General features: G+C 41.9%; 1 protein-coding gene across 1 annotated transcript in view; it reads left to right on the top strand.

Annotated features, from left to right (window-relative positions):
- The window catches only part of KCNK2 (potassium two pore domain channel subfamily K member 2), a 97,338-nt gene that overhangs the window by 19,990 nt on the left and 55,200 nt on the right, over positions 1-22,148 (top strand). Inside the window, exons 2-3 of the mRNA XM_042821207.1 lie at positions 7,786-8,096; positions 21,152-21,269. Of these exons, the coding sequence (XP_042677141.1) occupies positions 7,786-8,096; positions 21,152-21,269 (429 nt within the window). The remainder of the gene's footprint in view (positions 1-7,785; positions 8,097-21,151; positions 21,270-22,148) is intronic.

A 22,148-nucleotide genomic window follows, 5' to 3' on the forward strand; every position in this document is an offset into this window, starting at 1 on the left:
GGACAGCCAAATACTAGTTCTAGATATTCCCATTGTCAGTCTACTATTTTAAAGAGACCACAACTAGCAAAAATGAAAAACAAATGGCAAAATGGCAATTTTGTAGAACATCTGGATGATTACAAAAAAACACACATTTGTAATCAACCCAAAGCAACATCGAAAATCCCTCAAGGAAATTACTAATTCTAAGTAGTAGTAAGTTTATCCTGTGCATAAATAAACCTTAATAAAGGTGACATATGGCAACTCACATTTATCATTGATGAGAATGGCATTGAAAAGTTAATTATAATGGTTGCCTCTGAAGCTGTCCAAGCATAACAGATTTGTGAAAGCAAATATGAAAAAACAGTGGCAGAACATGTGACAAATAAATCCCATTAGATCTGGTAACACGATGCAGGCAGGGAGGTAACCCACTGGGAGATTTGCAAGCCAGTAAAGAAAAATACACATTCACAATATTAATTACAGCAGTGAGTACTTTATGGATTCTAAAACAACTTCCCACTTGCCACACATGGATAAATAGATAAGAATTACTAGCACTGGAAAGAATTAGAGCCTAATTAAAAGTGACATCTGAGCTGTATGATAATAGATGGGCACATGTAAACATTTTTTCTGTGAATTGATGAGGTGAGCAATGATGACTTTTCCACTGAACAAATAATTCATAACACTGTAGAACAGATACTCAAGGTATGTAGAACTCAGTAATACATATTCAAGTTGCAGTACATAATGCTTAACTCATTTACAAATGCAAATTAAAAGTGGTCGCGTATTTTGCATGCATTTGAGCAAGGGGAGCAGCTAGTGGTAAAGAGACATTGAGAGGCCCAGAGAGAGCACAGAGTATGAATAAAGGAGCTTGATGCTGCCCGTGCCACTGGAGCATGCACAGCACCTGCAGCCCCTGGACTTCCACTCTCTTCTTGTCTGCTCAAAGGACAAGGGGCTGCATGCCATTGACAAAGCCTCTGACACAGTGTTCTCCTGGAGAAGCTGGCAATCTATGGCTTAAACAGGTCTGCTCTTTGCTGGCTAGAGAACTGGCTTGAGAGTGGTGATGAATGGAGTTGAATCCAGCTGGTGACCAGTCGTGAGTGGTGTTCTCCAGGGGTGGTACTGGGACTTGTCCTGTTCTGTATCTTTGTTGATGACTTAGGCAAGGGGACTGAGTGCGCCCTGAGTAAGTTTGTAGATGACACCAAATTAGGAGGAAGTCTCAACGTGCCTGGAGGTAGAAAGGCCCTACAGAAGGATCTGGAAAGGTTGGATTGCTGAGGTGAGGCCAGTGCAATGAAATTCAATAAGACCAAGTGCTGAGTCCTGCACTTTGGCCACAGCAAGCCAGGCAACACTACAGGCTTGGGTCAGAGCGTCTGGAAGACTGTGTGGAAGAAATGGTCTTAGAGATATTGGTCGAGCTCAGCTGAACATGAGGCAGCAGTGTGCCCAGGTGGCCAAGAAAGCCAATGGCATCCTGGCTTGTATCAGAAATAGTGTGAATAGAAATAGCTGGTAGGAGCAGGGAAGCAGTCATCCCTCTGTACTCAGCACTGGTGAGGCCTCAGCTGCAGTACTATATTCAGTTTTGTGCCCCTTCTTCTGTTTAACTAGACATAGGATGAGAGCAAACAGCCTCAAGTTGAACCAGAGGAGATTCAGGTTGGACATTAGGAAAAATTAATTCTCCAGAAGAGTGGTAAGGCACTGGAACAAACTGCCCAGGAAGGCGATGGAGCGACCATGGAGGTAGGTGTTCAAGAAACAATGCAGATGTTGCACTTACTAAGGAACATGGTTTAGTGGGGTATATTGGTAGTAGATGGACAGTTGGGCTGGATGATCTTGGAGGTCTTTTCCAACCTTAATGATTCTGTGATTATTTCCCCATTCAGCATAAATTCTCATGGCAGGATGTAACTAATGGTTTAATGGCAGAATACAGTAACACGGCATGGCCCTAATGTCATAATTATCCATAAAGAACTGTCAGAGATCTTTTAGTGTCTCTGAAGAAGTCAAGAGATGAGTCACTTTAAGTCCTGCTGAATAAGTAAAAGAAGTCTGAAAATTAACTCAATAAATATTTCTTCTGGGCTCTCTTGTAGTAAAATAGCACAAGTGAAAGTTTACCCTCAATCTGGGTCTGTGACTTGACCTGTTTGGAGAAGAGGCAGAGGTTTCTGTTCTCCTAGCAGAGGAAGTGCCCTTTCCTTTCTAGGACAAGATGGTGTGCCCACAACAAGGCCCAAAACCCTTATTAAGGCCTGAAGCCCCTAGCGATGCATTGCTCAATCAGTGGCTCTCACTCTGGCGACATAAATATATGCACATCTGAAGAGCAGCAATTGCCCGCTGAGGTCAGTGAGGTACTTGCATGCCTGAGCACATAGAGCAAAGCTGAATACAGGTATTTTCCAGACTGGTGAGAAGTGGTGTAGTCCGCCTTCTGTACAGCAGGTACGGGAGGAACAGAAAGTCTGAATTTCCACCTGTGTGCCCAAACATACCCAGGCCCTCTCTGAGCCTTCTCCACACTTCCCTCCGGGTATAGCAGGTAGGGAAACCTGTGTTTCTGCAGAGAAACCTAGAGATGGCCTTGTGTTGCAAGTAAGCATGAGGGAAATACCTTCATTGTAAGCTGTGCCAAAACAGTTTATTGGGGATGCAGAAATCCTTGGCAATTAAATAAAGACTGGAAGCTGGGATGCCTCCTCTTTTGCAGCTGGCTGGAGGAGAACAGAATTTGGTGAACCCAGCAGCTGGGCTCTGGAGAAACCTCGTGCTTTGGCATAAAATGCTTTTCCTGGCCTTGAAGGGAAGGGGTTGGCTCCTGAGCTGAAAACAGCAGAAAATAACAACAGATAAAGGTATTTTCTATGTGGCCTTTTTTTTTTTTCTTTTTTTTTTTTTAACTTTCTAGGGAGATATTCTTTCAGAATAACTATTTTCTTACAAGTGTGCTCTTGTTCTATCAAATCTTAGGTCATCTACAGCTGTTACATGTATGAATATGCAATTGCTGTGTTTATCAAGTCACAGCAATTTCCTATGCCTGCTCCCCTCTGCTGTTCCTGCTTTTAATATTTCAAAGCACTGAGCAGCTTCCTATAGCCACTCTTTGTGGGTCATGTGGCCATCCCAAGCTCGTGACAACAGATTTTTAGATGGCTTCTGATAGTCCTGTACTTTGTGAACCTCTCACATTAGCATGAAATAGATGAACCTTGATCTTGTAAGCATTTAAGATTTTTTCTTTCAATTTGTTCATTTGAATCTCTTTGGCACAGCAGCATTTGCTTGCAATGTTGGAGCTCTGTGTTGTAACCCCTTTTATTACTTAATCTTGCCTATGTTAGTTGGTGGTATGCTTTGTCAGTAATACACTGAACTTGAGTGTGTTTGTTTAGAAAAGTTCAGGACTATTACAGGTCTGACACTTCAGACTGTTTGAATGTCAGTTCCAAATTTGAGGTCAGAATGGTCACCACAATATTCAAACAACATGTGGTGTACATTACAATAAAATATCAGAGGGTGTGACTCTATGGATTAAATACTGGTGCTATATAAGGTATTAAGAACACAGGGTTTGCCACATAACATAGCTTTTGTTCTACACCACAGAAAGAAATGCTGTTTTTCTTGCTGTATTGGAAATTGCCTGTTATTAGAGATACCGTATGTGGAGCGGTTGTATCACTGGTAGAAGTGAGAATACAAAGCCTAAGTTTTGTTTTGGACACCTCCGTTCAAGAAAGACATTGAGGCCCTGGAGCATGTCCAGTGAAGGGCAATAAGGCTGGTAAAGGATCTGAAACCTGAAATACAGTTCTTATGGGAAGAGCCTCAGGGAACTGGGATTGTTTAGTCTGGAGAAGAGGAGGCTCGGGAGAGACCTTATCACTCTCCACAAGTATGTGAAAGGAGGTGCTGGTGAGGTGGGTATCAGCCTCTTCTCTCAGATAGCAGTGATAGGATGAGAGGGCATGGTCTCAAGTTGCTCCAGAGGAGGTTCAGGTCGGATGTTAGGAAACATTTCTTCTCAGAAAGAGAGGTGAGGCACTGGCACAGGCTGCCCAGGGAGGTGGTGGAGTCACCATCCCTGGAGGTGTTCAGGAAATGTTTAGATGTGGCTTTGAAGGATGTAGGTTAGTGGGCATGGATTAGGGTTGGGCTAGATGATCTCAGTGGTCTTTTCCAATCATTTTCTTAATGATTCTGTGATTCTAAATCCACTCTAAGCGATCAGTGAGCTCCAGCTGAGGCCTGTGGCTGCGATCATGAGAGGTAGAAAATACCAGCCTGTTCAAAGTAGATATTTGAGATGTTTCCTAGGTAATTAATTACAATAATTACTTTCACAGGCCAGCTTTCATCTGTTAAAGGCAGGGCACCAACACAGTTCTTCCTGGAGTAGATCTCTTCTGCTGCTTAAAATGGCTCCCACCCGTCTGGTTGTATGCCTTTACTGAAGCCTGACTCAACTCTGCCAAAGCTGTTGGGAGGCTTCCCACTGCTTTCCAGTTGTAAGCAGTAAGTCTGAGCCTTTCTCAACATTTAATAATAATTCCTCCACTCAAGGAAAAACAAAATTGTATTCCAAATATTTAGATTGCTAAAGAAAGGCATGTAGTAGTATTTTCCACAATATCTTACACAGACTCAGCTCAGTGTGCAGGAAAAGGCTCATGCCTGTGTTCCCATAGGATGCTAGAAGAAATCGTATGGAACAATTCTTTTCCGTGAGCTAGGACCAGAGAGTGTTTACATACGCTTGTGACTGAGACATCATTTCATCAGCAGGAAGGGTGGAAGATGATGATCCTTTCTGTATAAAAAGAGTTCCAGCTTGAATCTCCAAGATTCAGAGGGCTGGCTTCTGGTGCTTTCTTGAGTGAATGAGCGTTAGGGTATAGGAGCAGGTGTTTTGCTTATCTTCTGTTGTTTGAGGATTGGGACTTACATGACTGAAGTCCTCCCTGTGACAGAGGGACTGCTTGCAGTGAGATTTCCTGGGCTGGGCCCAGCACCCTGTTACTCAATGCATGCTCTTCTGGCTGTGCTGGTGGGACAGGGAGCAAGAGATGAGGATTCTGGCTGAGACACAAACACAGAGCTGTGGGCAGGCCAAGAGGGCTGGTGTGATTGATACTGCTAAAATGGGAGTCCCGAGGAACTCAGCATTGCACTCATTCATATTATGTCACATTTATATGGAGACGTGTTAAAATAAGTGGCTTTTAGAAGCATTTGCTGATGGAGCTGCTGATTTGAGCAGGATTATATCCCATTAAGCACCCAAAGAATGCCTTTGGCTATTTTGCAGACACAACCTCTGGTGTTAGATCTTGCGACCTATACCCATTTGTTACCGTGACTAATTTTTGTACCTGTGTGAGCTGACTTTTTAGAGAGCCATGCTTAGAGGCAGGTTTTGGGTCCTCCTCGAAAACGCTCTCCTGCCTTTTAGGTAAGTTCATCACCTCAGTGTGGCATAGCCACAGATGACTGGGAAGCGGAGATTTAGCTTGTGGCCAAAACCGAGGACAATTCAGGCAACTCTGTACTGGAGCCCGCGGCTCTAGCAGCAGTTCCGATGCATCCATCGGGCTAAAATGGAAGCGGGTGGGGGGACGGCTGCCGTCCTCTGTTCCCCCGTCACATCCCGCAGAGCCCGATGACCGGCCCGGCCCAGCAGGGTTCAGGACTTGGCGGAGGAGCGCCGGGGGTGCCGCTCCTCCGCCGGGTGCCCCGCCGCCCTCCCCCGCGAAAGCTCCGCGGGTCCCCCTCCACCGCCCCTGCGTCGTCCGCCCTGTCTGCGGCGGGGTGTGTGTGTGTGTGGGGGGGAAACAGCCCCACAAAAGGGCTCGGGCCGCTCCGCACGCCCCCGGGCACACAGACACGCGCGCACGCGGGCACGCACGGACACACGCGCATGCACATACACGCGCTCACACGCATGCACACACACGCGCACACACACATTCACGCCGCTATGTGCGATGCGCGATGCGCGGCGTGAGGCACCTCGCACGCCCCGGGGCCGGGGGGAGCCCGCGGGAGCCGCGCCGCCAGCCCGCCCGCCCCTGCCGCTGTCGAGCCAGCCGCCAGCCTCCTCCTCTCCCTCCTCTCCTTCTCCTCCTTCCTTTGTAATTTGCGCTAACTGTAGCTCCCCGAGCCCTGAAAAAATGCCTGCCGGTGGAGCGAGGAGAGGGCACCGGGTCGGTAAATAAGAAGTGAGTACGAGCACAATGGCGTGCCTCCCCGCTCCCAGCCCTGCGGATGCTGCATGCGCTTTGTACCTTGCCTGGCTGCCCTCCCCTCCTGCCCTCCCCGCTCCCGGTCCCTCGCCGCGCTTCGCCCCCGCCCCGCGGAGCATCCCCGGCCGCGGCGGCTCCCCGGGCGCCCAGCACCGGCCGCGAGGAGCGGGCGACGGGGACGGCGGCGGTGCCCGGTGCCCGCTCCTTTGTTCGCCGCGGCGGGGCCGGCCGGGAGGGAACGGCGTCGGCACCGGCCCCGTGGGCTCGGGGGTCGCCGGGGGACAGCGCCGGTGTCCTTCCCTCCTGCCAGCGCCCGGCCCCACGGCAAGGCGTGGGGCGCGGGGATGCCGTGCCCATCCCCGGATGGGTGAGGTTGGGGGTGTCGGTGGGGTACGCCCAGCCCCCGGGGGTGGGCAGCGGTGTGCGGGGCGCGCAGCCTTCGGCTGTGAGCGGGGTCAGGGTGAGCCGTCCGCTCGGGTGTGGGCAGGCTGTATGGTGCCCGGGCTCGCCTTGGCCTGGGCGGAGGGCTACCTTGCTCACCCGCGCCCCGTTCCCTGCCCAGGGGTGCCCCTTCGTGCCGGTCAGGTCCCAACCCTGCAGCATCTCCTTCTGGCTTTACGGCTGGACTCTTCCCACCGACTGTGGAGAGCGGTGTTGCGGCCATTTGAAATGTAATTCCGAATAATTTAAATACAGCTTCTGCAGTCAGCTGCCGTGGCCATCATCCCACGGGAGACCTTAACCTGCACTTGATGTGGCGGATTTTTTTAGTTCCCGTGTAGTTGCTGGTAGTCACATGAGTTATAGAGGTACTTGATAACACACTCAGCTGCTCTTTTCCTAACCCTGTGGGTTTTTCTAACTGTAAATAAAAATACACACTTTAACAAATGATTGACTTTTCCTGTAAGTACACGTGTGTCTTACTGGTATTTTCTGAACAGTTTAATCAATATGCAATTAACACTCTATGGCCGGTATGAGGAACAGCGTCTCGTTTTTATGGTCGTGTCTGGGGAGTTGCAAAGTAATCGTGCAACTGCTACAAGAGGGCTCTTGTTGGAGCACAGGACAGAATAGGCACAAGAAAGAAGGATTTGTGTTTTTATGCTACTTCTGTAACGCTGAGGAAATACAGCCGGAAAGCTGCTTAGCAGTGCTTAAGGCAGCAGAGGATGTAAAGAATCTCTGCAGTAAAATGCCACCTCACATGAATTTAAAGAGGTGCAACAGTGTAGGGGGAATCTTGCATTTTGCAAGCAATTGAGTGCAGTAAGGGGGTGTAGACACAGAACATGTTGCAAATGTGCACAAGTGTAAATGGATAATACTACTCTGAGCAACAGAGTTGTAACACAGTTTGGGGTTTAATTGAAAGATTCAACTCTGTAAGAACTGTAGTTGGAAGGAGCAGAATCTCTGCAGTCTGTTAGTGAAAAGGGAGCTCAGTGAACGTAATCTGACCAGCCCCGTAAAAATTAACTTTCTTTTTTTTCTGTTTTGTTAGTGGCGGCACCTGACTTGCTGGATCCCAAATCGGCCACTCAGAACTCCAAACCGAGATTATCATTTTCTACCAAGCCTACCGTGCTCTCTTCACGGGAGGAAAGTGATTCAACTATCAATGTTATGAAATGGAAGACAGTCTCAACAATTTTTCTGGTGGTAGTCGTGTATTTAATAATAGGAGCAACAGTGTTTAAAGCCCTGGAGCAGCCTCATGAAACCTCCCAGAGAGCCACCATTGTGATTCAGAAGCAGACATTCGTATCTCAGCATTCCTGTGTGAATGCGACAGAGCTTGATGAACTGATTCAGGTAATCCTTACAAAATCCTTGTCACTGTGCCTTACAGGAGTGATATATGGCAGCACTGCAGTGGTGCAGGGGGAAAACTCTTAGCCAAGCTCCATGTTGGCCAAGCAGAGTAACAAGTGGTGAGACCTGGAGTTGAGCAATAGCGTTTTCATGCAAAGCCTCATGGTGGAAAAGCTACTGCTATTTTTAGGTCCCGTGCATTTGGTAGACAGCCTTTTCATTGAAGCCTCCCATTATGGCAATTAAATGATTATTAATCAGCAATATATATAATTAATAGTTCACAAAGGAGTTGATTTGTGCCTTACTAGATGTGTCAATATTTGAGAAGCCCAATTCTGAAGAAGAAAATACACCATCCGTTGCCTTAAACGAGTTCTAATTTACTGTGATTGTATCAAGCTAGCTTTTCTTTAGCTGTATGTTTCTTTTTATTGATTCAGTTTTAAGTACAGGAAAGCACTATGCGCTTGCTGTTTTGATCTTAAATCTCAATTTTCTGCACTTTTTAAAGGCACATACCCAACTGATGTAAATCAATGTGTTTCTACTAACAGAACTTTACCCTTGCAGGTCACCTGGCTCAGAATAATAGAAAATAGTTACTTGCAGTAGTGCAGAACTGGATCAAGAGCCTCATGAGGCCCTTTCCCACTTAAATCCCAGGTGTCCGTATTCTGATGGCTGTCCAGTGGTGCTGCAGGGATTGAGGAGGGGTGGCCAAAAATTCTGGCAGTGGGAAGATGGACTGAACAGCCAAAGGATGGCCAGGATCACTCCCTTTGTTCACTGGGAGCTGTCTGGGGAGATGGGAAGAGGGAGATGAGAATGGGGGGTCACTCAGGTGCTGCAGAACATGGCAGTGGCCTGTGCAGCATGGCCTTCCAGAGGTGGATTTTAACATCAGATCTGGCGGGGTGTTTAGAATTTGAGTTTAGCCACATAGACCAATCTGCCTTGAATATAGATTTTTCCAAAAGTGGCACCCTTTAAATGACTATCCAGCAGTTCCTATCTCCGTGTGTCCTGACTAGGCATGCCTGAGGAGGTGCTATTGGTATGAACGCTTTCAGTGCGGTGTAAAAAATGCATTTCAGTGGTTTTACCAGCAGAATGTGAGCTAATCTTACAAAGAGATATACACACACTTTCTGATTAAAAATAATGTCTTGTAGCTAGCGTAAATATCCCATATGAAATTTTTAGGTCAGATCCAGCACTGGTGGAGATAAAAATAGAAATATTGAAGCAATATTATCTTACATCATCTACGAGATGGTCCTTAAGGCAAAAAAATGTTGAAATTTGCTCTTGAGTACTTAGATATTTTAGCGTTAATAATTCCCTACCCAGCAGCACAGATTGGTAGTAGAAAACCACTTCATCAGCATTCAAAGTCCATTTGATGTTATCTGTAAAATCAATGTGAGTTTTGGCATGGTTATCAGTGCACAGATTCCATAACAGAATTAGTTTCCTTCTTTGCTAGTGATCTTTGTGTGGCCAGGAAAGACAGAAGCCTTTGAGGCTCAGTGGGGGACACAGCCTCCCACATGTGAATGCAGGGAGGTTTTTTTGGGAAGAACTCACTTCTGCTTACTGATGGGTAAATATAAAGTTTAATTTTTGCTCCATTCTGCTGATCAGACCCCCTCCTCAGCACTATAAAGACCAGGGCATGGAGGTAGGAAGGCGCTGGTGTTTGGCTTACCCAAAACAAAATAGGAAATCTGTGCTAAAGCAGCATCTCAAATCAGTTTTTCCCAGCCAAGGCAGCTACCATGACCATGGGGGTCAAATTACTTCTCACTTTGTCACAAAAAGCTGAATTGGTGGAAAACATTCTATTTCCCAGGGCTAATATCTGACTGTTAGTATAGGATAATGCAGTTTACACTGGATGTCTGCATGATTAAAAATAAATAATATGTGTGAAGAAAAATAAATTATATCTAAGGAATCACTGAAAGATACAAATCTGAAAGTGAATAGGTGCTACTGTAGTAGGAAGCTGGAATGCTTAATGTATGTGAAGAAAACTACAAATCTACAGGTTATAATGTCTTCTTTAATCAAGTATTTACCTTAAGTCAAGCTATAATGAAATTCATTATAAACTTTTCCTTTCAAACTTAACATTCTGGGAATTCAGGAACTAGTTTATGCTAGTTATTGCTCAAGGTGCTTATCATACAAGGGTTTTTCAGTCCTCACAATTTTGGATCTGCCACTGAACCCATTTGAGCATCCCAAGACTCCGAAGGGACAGTGTGGTCTGTGGTGGCTAAGCCAGGTGAGCAAGTTAGGAAAACTACTTTGAGAGAGCAAATTCAGCCAAAAACATTTGTGCAAGTGGGATGAAAATCAATTCACTAGCACACCAGGGCCGTTTCCTTTCCATCATCTTTGCTAAAGTCTTCCCTTTGCCCCAGAGCTGATTACAGCACATAAAGTTGTGAGCTTTTAGAAATATATGGAGGACAGGGAGTTTTCACTTTCTGCATTCTCCATCCTTGTGGGTATTATTTTTTTTTAACTGGTCACCCAAATCCTTCCTGCCTCGGCAATATATAGTATTGCATATATCCCAGCACACAGAGCTTTACTACTTGGGTTTTGATTTCTTGAAACTATGTATTTTCACACTAATTGTGTGGCTACTCTAAGTGTACTCAGTAGGAATTATACTTTCATATTATTGATATACCTATGAAACGGGTCAATGGAGAGCTTCTATGCAGCCCAGAGAAACATGCAAAGAGAACAAAATAGTGTTCTGCAATTGGTGGGCAAGCAACTTCAACCACCTCACAAAGTCACTTGAAATTTCCTTTTAACTGTTGGGAGGTCAGCACAGTCAGCATCTGTTGGCAAAGAGGTGGTCTTCATGACCTCTCCTGATTTCCACGGTCTCATGCTGCAAACCTCTTTCATTGCAAACTGCTTCACTTCTTTGCTGCCTCACTGTAATGAATACACCTGAAATGAACAACAGCAATGTGTGACCCTGAGACCTGATTTCCAAAACGTCTTTTTTTTTTTTTTTTAATTTCGTGAACACTTCCATTTAGTACTGACCTTAAAATGTGCACAAGCCAAGTTGAGGATATCTACACACACTAGAGACCATTTTTTTTAGACAATTTCAGTGCCTTTTGCTGAGGCCTGAAGCCAATATTAACAACAATACTAAGTGAATCACTGCGTGCTATAGTGCACAGTGTTAAGAGATGCTGTACATATAATCTACACCTAAAGAAATATCCCATGATTTAATCTTGTGGACGCACAAACATTGCCTGGGTGAGTCTGATTCTCATCAACTGATCAGCAAGCTCTGTGTTAAATGTGGGCTTTTCAGATTTCAGCTGGAAGGTCTTGGGAGGGTCTCAGTTATTAACTGATAAGGAAGTGTTGGTTTGTTGAAGGTTATGTATTGTATCTCACATTAGAAAGCTGTAAAAGAGGATATGTCCAGAAACTTTGCTACTAAGAACTCTTGTCAATTTTCATGGATGTTTTTTCAGTGTCTCTATCCATGCCCACTTGCAGCTTGGTCCTGAAATGCATCACAGGTGACGGAATAAATCTGATTTTTTACATCTGTTGGAACAATGTTTTTTTCTCATCAGTGAGATTTTGTGACAGAAGCTGATAGAAACCTGGGAGTAATCCAAGGAACAATAGAAATTAGGGACTTAAAAAAAAAAATCTCTTAGTTGAGCACTTATATCTTTAACTATTTCATCCTGGTTTCAGTTCTCTTTTAGTGTGTGGACTGTTCCCTCTGCTAAGCTTACTACTAAACTTTTGAAAATGTTGGAACCATTTCCAAACTCAGATGCACAAAGTACTGCCAAGTACCTGGAAGAATCTCCTGCTGTGTTCATGCACCCATGCATAGCAGCCACCGTGTGTGTGTACACCTGCTGAGATCATGATGTGCTTTGGGGCTAAGAGTTGGTCTCTGGGGACAGGTGAGCTGGACTGAAGTTGTTATCCAGCAGCTCTGTAAAACTGCCATTCCTACTGGTACATACATCTCATTCCCCCTCTGAATTTGTTGCCCCCCTAGAAATCATGTTTTTCCTAGAAAGTAAGGATGTGACTAGTATTGTGTGTCATGGGCTGTCCTGGGAATGAGGTGAGCATTCGTCCTTCTGCCAAAGAGAAAGCTTTGGAAAACAAGAAAAGAGCTTTTTATGTGAATAACAGCTAATTATGTATAACTCAGCAATTACCTGGTTTAGTGTTGGCCTTTATAAACCAAAATGAAAAAAAATCCACTTCTCCCCAAGCATCTGATTGTGTTTTGTATTATCATAAAAAAATGGAAATTAAGAAAATTTCAGTTAAATTATTTTAATTATCTGAAGCATCCTAAGAAGCTGGTGTGAATTATTTTAGATATCTCAGTTACTTCTCAAAAAAATTAAAGATACTCTGAAACTAAAGTTAATAACAGAAAGTAACCAATTCTTGGTTCTTTTAGCAGAAACATTCATCAAATCTGTTTATTCTGAAAACCCTAACAAGTGGAAAAAATAGTATCAAAATTAACAGGATGATCTTTTAGTGTGTTCCTTGTAGTGCTTATGATTTTTAGAAAGCCTTCATTTCAGAATCCAAGCAAGCTTTCAGAATGGTGCACCAAACTGTCCCAGCAGTAGAGGAATTTGTAGAGTTTAAATCCAACCTCTTTTGGAGTATGTGGCTTCCTCTGAAAATTGAATGCCCACAAAAATGTTCTTACATTTTTAGAAGAAATAAAAGAATTAATGAGCTGCCAAAATTAGCTGTATTGACCTCTGTCCCATGAGTTCATCTCTTTGGGCTCTGCACAGGCTTTGTGGTTAACACAGAAGGAAGCTGTCTGGGTCAGGGTCCGTATAGTTGTGTTCCTTGACTACTTCCATTCTGTATTTGCATGTACTGAATTCTGTCTTTACTTTCTATTCATCTTTTAGGCTCTTAATAAGACTGAAATGTCTCTTCTCTTTATCTTTCTGGAGGAAATATTTTTTTTTCCTTTATCTCTGTGGAGGAAAGCCCAACAGTTATGAATGACATGCGAGCTGTGTTTCATTCATCACCAAAATGTCATCATGGCTTGTGACATGATTAATTTATTGTTAAAAATATTTTACTTCAAAATATGTATTTTCTGTGACTTTATTTTTGTAGCTTGGAGTAGCTTGAATATATTTTTCATTACTGTGCACCTCCACCAGTAGCTGATATTATATCTTTTTCATAGGGCCTTTTACAACTTGCATTTTAGCCCCAGGAAACTAATATAGCTGCATCCTCAGAAGCATGTTGTTTTATTTCAGCCAGCTAAGCTCCTTGAGCCACAACCTCTCAGATCACGTAGAAAACTGTTAAAATAATGTAAATCCTTCTTTCTCTCCCAGAGACTAGAAGCTTTTTGAGCTACCTGTATAATTTTTTAGAGATAACAAGTCAAAGATATGCAAAGATTTTGTTTTCAGCTAAATCTGACATTTATTTATACAAATTTTAAATCTATTAGCTAAGCCTATTAAGCTTGAATGAAATTTTATTCCTTCTTTGAGTCACAATGTTGACAGACATTCTCAGTCCTGTGGGCTGCAGCCTGTGGGTCTCTTAACAGGAATTTTTGGAGGTAGTCTGGCACATACCAACTCAAACCATAAATACTCTTTGTCTCTATCTTTTGCAGTTGCTTCTGGTCTCCCCAAAAGGGAGCAGGAACATCCCATCTTGGTCTGGATCTTGGCCTGCAAAGAAGCAGGTGCTTATCTTTCATAAGCCTTAGAGCTTTGGAAAGATTGACAGGCTAGCATAAAAGAAATTGATGTTGCAGTGAATTTTTTTTAGCTGAGGATCCAAAATACCACTGCATCAGGTTTTTTTTCTTTTTTAAATGTACAAGGCCTTACTGCTGCATTTTGGACATGAAGCTTATGTCAAATTGCAGCTACCAGTCCCAGAGCTGCCTGCTAGTAGTACTGATTAAGCAACATTGAATTAATGACTTTTAAAGCAATTAAAACTTGAGGTGCAGGGGATGTAGTTTTTATTGTTACTCTGAGCATATGTCAGGCCTCAGCAAGAAGTTTGGCCCTCAAAGCACTTGATCTTATGTATTCTTATATTTAAATACAGAGATAGTCCTAGCTGGTGAAGAGAGATTCTGCTGCTTTTTTTTTCTCATGCTAACCCTGCATTACGCTTGGAAAGATTAGAGTGGTGGAAAGGTGATACAAGAGTGAAATGGCAAAAGGGACAAAACAAAGAAAGAATAGTCACTCATCTTCAAAAATCAAGGCTTATGGGGGAAAAACTCCACAAGGAAGAGATCTCCAAGCAAAGCACCTTCCCCAGCATCAGTCAGCCCTTAAATAAGGTCTAAGAAAGGTGCAGCCAGCTTCCACCACTTCTGGTCACACAGCTGGATTGCCTTCACCTGTGCTTCCAGGGCTGAGCCGGTGCTTTCCTCAGGTGATCAATCAGTGGTTCAGGCTGTGACTCAACAGTTCCCATATATACTGCTAGTCAGTATTCACCCCTGGACATCATGCCTGCTTCTTTCTCATCAGAGAAAAATATTCAGGAAATATTGTCCAAGCTATTGATTTATTAAATCAAAGACCTCCTGGAGGTACCTGTGATCTTAACCTCACCCTGACCTGCCCTGCACAGATATCCACCTGCTGTGGTTGGGCCTCATAACCAGAAAACAAGCAGGCTGTGGAGCCCCCAGGGTGTGGGTATGTCCTGCTCTGGATTGCTCCAGATCCTGTTGTGCTCTTCCAGATGGATCTCTTCCTCTAGCTCTGCTCTCTGTACTGATGGACATGGGTTAGTGGGGAAATACTGGTGGTAAGTGAATGGTTGGACTGGGTGATCTTTAAGGTCTTTTCTGACCTCGTTGATTCTATGATTCTGTAATTCTCTCAGTTCACAGATTGGGGAAATTTTTGCAAAACTTTCTGTTGCCTTGGGACCATTCCCATTTTAGCATGCTGATAGGATAGATCCCTCTTCTGCAGCTATTTTCTTCATGCTCATTAAACCTAAGGGAATTTTTAAAGCACGTGCTCTTTACCCCTCATGAGCCTAAGTGTAATACAGATTTCTGGAATAATAATAAATAGATTTTTAACCACCCTTATCACTTCTCTGTTTGAGCAGGGTAGTTTGGGGTTTGGGCTCTTGAATGATATATTTAGTTCAGAGGAACAGTTTTCCAGGACCCAGAACCTAGCTAGTTTGAATGCATCTGAATGACAGCTTTTGTCTTAGAGAGCGTGGCAGCTATGAGTCACTGGTAAGTCAATTTTCCTGAGCAGCTGTCTGAATAATTCTGCCTATCTTTAATCTCAAGAAGCAAAGTAAGATCCTCATCTCAAAATGTGTACATACACATTTATATATACATATGTGTATATATGTTATATATAAATGTGTACACACACACGCAGAATTTTATATATGTATTCTGTTGATTCTACATATTTTAAAATATAAATGTTTTTCAACATCTTCCTGTGTATCTTTAGCTTAAGAAGACTGTGAACTTAGGGTGTAAAGAGCTTTTTGACATGATGAGCACTCCAGAGCAGATTACAGTTGTAAATTAGACGAATGAAAAAATTACATCAGTCATAGAATTACAATACAAACATGGTTGCATTTTTTTTCAACAGTAGGGCTCAAAAGTGTAATCTTTGAGAGAGTGGAGAGTAAGTTGCTAAGTGTTAAAAGCATCCGAATGTGCCTCTGAACAAAGAACTGGGATTTCCATCCTCTGCAAACCAAAGGTGAAGTGCCAGGTGAAAGATCTGAGCAGTAGCTGGACAGCATGAGGTGTATGGTACACAGGAGAGAGAGGGAGTGCTCTTGTAAAAAGGAAGAATTCCAGGAGGAGAGCTGGGTTTCCAAAAAACTATGAGGCATTTTTGATTTTTTGACGCTGCTTGTTAAATGATTCGCAGGAAGTGCAAGGCAACTCCTGACAACCTGGGGAACAGAGGAGTGCATACTCTGTCTTTTATCAGCAGTATACTTTGCAGTGAACCTATTTTAATTTTTGGACAGAAAGGCTGAGAGTTGTGAAGTGTTTTGTTACATCTTTTCAGAAAAGTGACGTGACTGGTACAAAAACACGCATTCAGTGCCTGATGGAGGACAAGAAGGTGAGAAAGAATTAGGGTGGCTGGTTTGAGATATGCTTATTTCTGTAGGAGACTACCGGAGGCTGTCGTCCTCAGTTTATAACCTCTCTGTATTTGTTGTACTGAGGATCCCAGTTTAGTGGATGTTGCTCCATCACCAACAGGCTTGCTTTTTTTTCTCATCTCCATTGATTCCTTGCGGGGTCAGAGGAACAGAGGTTGAAATCCCTGACCTAGGAGAATTGTCTTCTACTTCCCCCCCTCTTGCCCAAATAGCTCCTTTTTGAAAGCCTGATTTATGTGATAATTTGCAAGGGTAGGTCAGTGTGGTCTCAATGGATAGTTTTCTGCTTGAATAAATCATGATGTGATAACACAAAACTACACAATATATTTACCAGAACGTGTTTCTAAATTATATGGGAAACTGGCACTGAATTAAAATCAAATTTAGTGTTGTTGCTCTCATTTTCCCCATGCTCCAATTTCAAGCAAAACAGCACAGGGTGAATGCAGGCTTTATATGTCTTTGTGGCTCAGTTTTTGAAAGTAGCATGAATGCCTGGCTCATCTGCTCTGCAGTCAAGCATCTCCTCTCTTCTCTCTGATGTTATACTAAAGCTTATGCCTAGATAGGGGTGTAGAGCCAGGTAGTTTGAATGTAGTGTGAGTTAATACCTGAATGCACCTCATGCTTATATTTCAGATACAGTACAAAGTGAGCCAAAAGATCCATGTGATTTAAAAAAAAATGGGAATTAAGTTCCTAAAGTTTAGATACTTAGATACTCAGTTTACTGTCAAAAAAACCTCTGCATTTCACAATTGTGACGACAAATAAAAGCAAGTGGTGAAAACACTAATACTTTTGTGGCAAGCACATGGTATTGTTAAAATGACAGCACATAGAGACCTTGATTGCATGCTGTGTGCTGGGGGACCTCTCCTCTGCTCTGTCCTCACACATCTCATACAAAACAACTGGTAGATGAATACACTCAGGGAAGGCAAGGCAAGTGGAAGAATCTGTATGGCTTAAGAATGAAAACTGTCCATGTTCCTATAATAAAGCTAAGTGGTTCTGTAGTGCTGAAGTAAAACCAAGGTTTAAGTCAGAACCTAGTTTGCACAGGGGATAATAATAAGAAAAACTAGAAAAATTGCCTCTAAGGCTGTTACTGAACTGTATTGCTGAAAAGAAGAAATTCCCATCTTAAGATCATGAAGTGTTTGTTGGCTACAACCTGATATAAATGTAAAGATTATACAGTTTTCATGATTCTGACTGTTCTGGCTGTTTCAAGATTGAAAGCAAAGAGTTACTTATGCTGCTGTATATGTTAGGATATTCCAAAGAGTTCAAATGACAGAAAAAAAAGTTATAAAGGGAGGAAAGTCATGCCAAATTTGTGACAAATGAAATGGTTGTGTTTGCTCTAGTAGTAAGGCAACCGTAAGGAGAGAAAACTGGAGATCAAGAATAAAGTAAGAGAGAAAAGTGGATCTAGCAGTACTGACTGTAATAGGATGCTTTTTAAGCATGGAGAATGAGATCCTGGCCCTTAGTGAATTCAACAGAAAACAACTGTATGAAGCTTAGTTTTTATTCCAGGCTAAGGAAATGCTCCAGTAGTCCAGCTATGTTTGTGCCAGCTGTGTTACATAGTCAAAAAGAAGATGCTGCCCTGCAAATTGTGCCCTGACATGCACACAGGTAAAGATCTTTTCTTTAACGTTATGCTTAAGAATAGTCTTAGATGAGGACCTGTTCACAGGAACTGATCAAACTAAGAAGGACAGATGGCGTCCAGTCCAAAGACTTTATGAGATAGTGTTATTGATCACAGTAAACCTGTGACCTTGTTGCTTTCAAGCCTTTCATCCTTGTTAGTGAGGATAACTTATGGATGACTGTGAAGAAATGTAATGAAGTAGCTTTGTTAATATTTAAGGCTGGCTTCTCCACAGGACCCACAGCAGAAAGCTTAATAGTGTGTGTTTGGAAACTTAACAACCAGATGATGAAGAAGGTATCATGTGGCCATTCCACACTAAAACTGTTTTTAAAACTGTGCATAAGTTGCATCAGTAAGGTACTGAGAAGGTTGATGAGAAATACTGCAATAGAGAAATACTGATATAGAAGATTCAGTGAGCTTATTTAAGTAGGTAAATAGTTTGTTTAATAAGAAATGGTTTTTAACTTGGAGAAGAGGCAGGTGATGGGTCTATAAGATACTAAATTTCTCTGATTAGACAAATAAGAAATCTCAATTCAGTGTTTCTCATAAGATCTTCATACAGTTTATGACAAAGCACATAATAATCTCGAAGAGGAAGTGCTTATTTTTTAAACAATCCAGCAGCAAGTGCTGAACTCATTGTCACAATGTGTTTTGGCTCCCAAAATGCATGTAGAAGACTCCAAAAGTAGTGAAATTTGTGGTGAAAAGATCCACCCCGAACAATCTTAATACCATGCAGCCTCCCACTCAGAGTTCCTAAAGGTGCTAGTCAGAAGCTGTGTGAAGAGAAAGCATCGCTTGCCTGCTTGCCCTGACTCTACATTCTTTTCCTAATTACCTGTTGGCTGAAATCAAAGACATAATAATGGCTAATTGTCTTTTGTAGCCATCTGTTATGTTTTGTCAGGACTAACCCAACAGAGCAATTTTGGGTTAAGCTGTTTCTTTCTTCCTTTAATTCTGTAGTTGTAGTATACTGCAGTTAGGAAATGCATAGCTTTAATGGATCTTTGATTGCTTTGATGAGCTCGCCTTTCATAGAGAAGGCATTGATGTTGTTTGGCTTCAAAACTTTATGGAGATGATATAAAGTTCTGAAAAATTTTTACATCTGTATAAAAATGGGTCATCTTAGACTGCCTAAACAGGTGCTTTGCTCTGTATAGGGCATTCACACAGTATGCTGAACTGTAATAAAACATGAGTGGTTCTATAAAATTATATTGATCCAGCACTTTACCATATGATGTCCTCACAGAAGTGCATGTTCCCACTTGCAGGTACAAGGATTTATGATGAAAATTCTTAGTTCTCTAAAATGAAACAGTACTCAAAATGTATTCAGTAGGCTTCATAATGCAGCACACTAGGGTATGTAAGTTAAAGGCATATCTGTATTGCGTGAATTCAGTATAAGGGCTGGTTTCCATATGGGGCTTAATCTGATATGTTTCTTTCTAAACTAATGAAAGTACTTGCCAGTACTTAGAGTTGCCAAGTTGTATGTAATGTATGAACACTAAAGAAGCATTTTTCCTCAAACTGAAAGGAAAATTCAACTCTCTTCCCCTTCCCTTTCCCTTATTCTTTTCTTCTTCCTCAGTAGGACTGAATATTCCACATCTTGGATGTCTTGCTTTCTAGTATTTCAAAGCATTTTAAAATGAAAAGTTGAAAGTACAGAAGGTAAAGCAATGCAAATTCTATGTCAGGTTACCCCAGTGGGCTTTCTACTGACACCCTGGGTGCTGAAAATGGCAGTGGCATCCTCATAGTTTCAGAGATGGCTGCTTTGTGCATCTGAGCTTTGGCAATGGCAAACTGGAAGCGGTGGATTTTGGTTGAGATCCAGTCATGGAAAATCAATGGCCTGGTGATTCCAGCATTGACGTTTTGTCATGTCTATCCACATTAACTGACTTGCACGGGCACTATTTAGAAACAAAAATCATTTAACTGGCAAAATATTTATCTCTTTTCTGATTGAAAAAAAATATTAATTCTGCAAGGTAGTCTTCTTTTGAAATAGTAAAACAATTTCAGAGGGCTTCACTCAGAGCAGTTTCAGAAACCAGAACAGTGGGGTTTCTGCCCACACACAAAACCATTCTGGTCTACTCTGTTGCTGAATGCCTTTATCTGCAAAGTCATTTTTGGACAACTCACCAAGATGAAGCTATTTGTTAGTGAAAATGTTCATTTTAGCTTTGCAGGATTGCTGCCTGTGATGTTCTTTTGTTAAACACTGATTATTATTATTATAATGTTCATGATTATGAAATAAATCTGCTTTTAAATATTTATTGCAAGTTTAAAAATATTTTATATTATTAAAATATGTTTTCTTGACATGTGGTGTTTAACTGAATTGCTGGTGTATACCTGCAATGGAGATAAAACAGCATGGGAATCCTCTTTTTGTGATAACAGTGTAAGTAGGTGACACTGCCAGTATAGAAAATGTTTCATATTTCTCAACATTCTGAAAATGTCATAAATGTCATCCTTGCTCATTTCAGCTGCTGGAACTGATTTTTTTTCAAGAACAATATTTATGAAGTATGTAGTTGTATAAATTTAGAGAAGTACACATTTGGTACTTGACCCTGGATTTGCTATTGATATAGTGGAGGTTTTATGTAATTATACACCTTTCATTACTGAATTATCTATTTTAAAGAAATATTTTAATTATTTGGAGTTCATTTGATCTAAAATGATGCATGGTGATGTTTTTCTTGAAGTTTTAAAATGAATGTGTTTTAAAAAATATATTTGCTTCACTAAGTCAATAGAATAATATTTTGGGGAATGCAATTTTGAATCTTTGTCTAATGCACATTTTTCTTCATCAAAATGTTACAACAGTAAAAATAGTTGTGTTTGTCACCTAATTAACATGACTCTTGTAGATTTTATAGATTTTGTGTTCATTTTGCCTTAGTAGTGTAAAGCTTGCAGCTCACTGACATGCTCAAGTGTATTCTGAGCAATAAATCCTAGCCTGGCTGAATGACAAAACTTGAGCAGCTTAACACAAGTCTTTTTGTGGTTTATTGCTTGGGTTAAATAAATTACTTATCTTAATGTAATGTATATTGACATCAATGTTTCATGAATATTGACAAAAATCTTTTTAAACTTGCAGCAAGTAGTGGCAGCAATAAATGCAGGAATCATACCTTTAGGAAACACATCTACTCAGATCAGTCACTGGGATTTGGGAAGTTCCTTCTTCTTTGCTGGCACTGTTATTACCACCATAGGTAGGACACAGCTTATTACCTTTTTATAGTAAATGAGCTGAATCTCTTTTGATTTCCAATGTGTGCATATATTTGTCAATGGTATATCTTCCAAATCTTCTATTTATTTATTATTTTTGAACTAGAGTTATTCTTTAGTTTCAGGGGCAGAAGTGAGAGCTGTCTTTAAGGATCCCTAGCTGAGTAAATAGCTCTGCAATAGAAGACAAATATTATTGTGGATTTCTGTGAGGTGATTAGAAGAGGCTATGGAAACATTTTCTGGGGGGAATTTGGTCAACTGTGTAATTATAAGTGTTAAATAGGGCATGATTTAAAGCACATGTGCATTAAACCTTGACTGAGATGTATGGAATTTGAAGTCTGTATAATCCGACTTTTATGTTGTTAAAGAACTAAGGTTTGAGTAAGATAACAACATGGTAAGGATTCAGTTCAACTTATTCAGTTATGAACACTGTGTTGGTGGGCAGATTGACATCCAAGAGCTTACTCTCAGGCTTCTGCTGCATTCAGGAAGGTCTAAAGCTGTCAGGTGATTTGACCATGATCACAAGCCCACTGAATTTTCTGCATCCTTTCTGCACATCAGAGCCACTGTCCCTCTGGGCGTGGTGTGAGCAGGAACAGCATTTGACCTTTCAGTTTCTTCCCCTTGACTAGAATATAGTGCACATGGTAAACAGTTCAACGGTGCGGTATAACTCCCAAATCATAGAATGGGCATCCACAGTGGGGACTGGAAATTTGAGGAAGAAATCAGATGAAAAAACTTAAGATCTACATGTCTAAGTAATGTGTAAGGAGTTGTGATGTTGTGCAATTATTATATATGTACAATTTATTTGCGTATTTTGATGAAAGGTGTGTTCTTTTTAC

This window comes from Centrocercus urophasianus, unplaced genomic scaffold (genome assembly GCF_019232065.1).
Source record: "Centrocercus urophasianus isolate 14NV4802_14NV808 unplaced genomic scaffold, USGS_Curo_1.0 seq_10, whole genome shotgun sequence".
NCBI classification, from domain to species: Eukaryota; Metazoa; Chordata; class Aves; order Galliformes; family Phasianidae; genus Centrocercus; species Centrocercus urophasianus.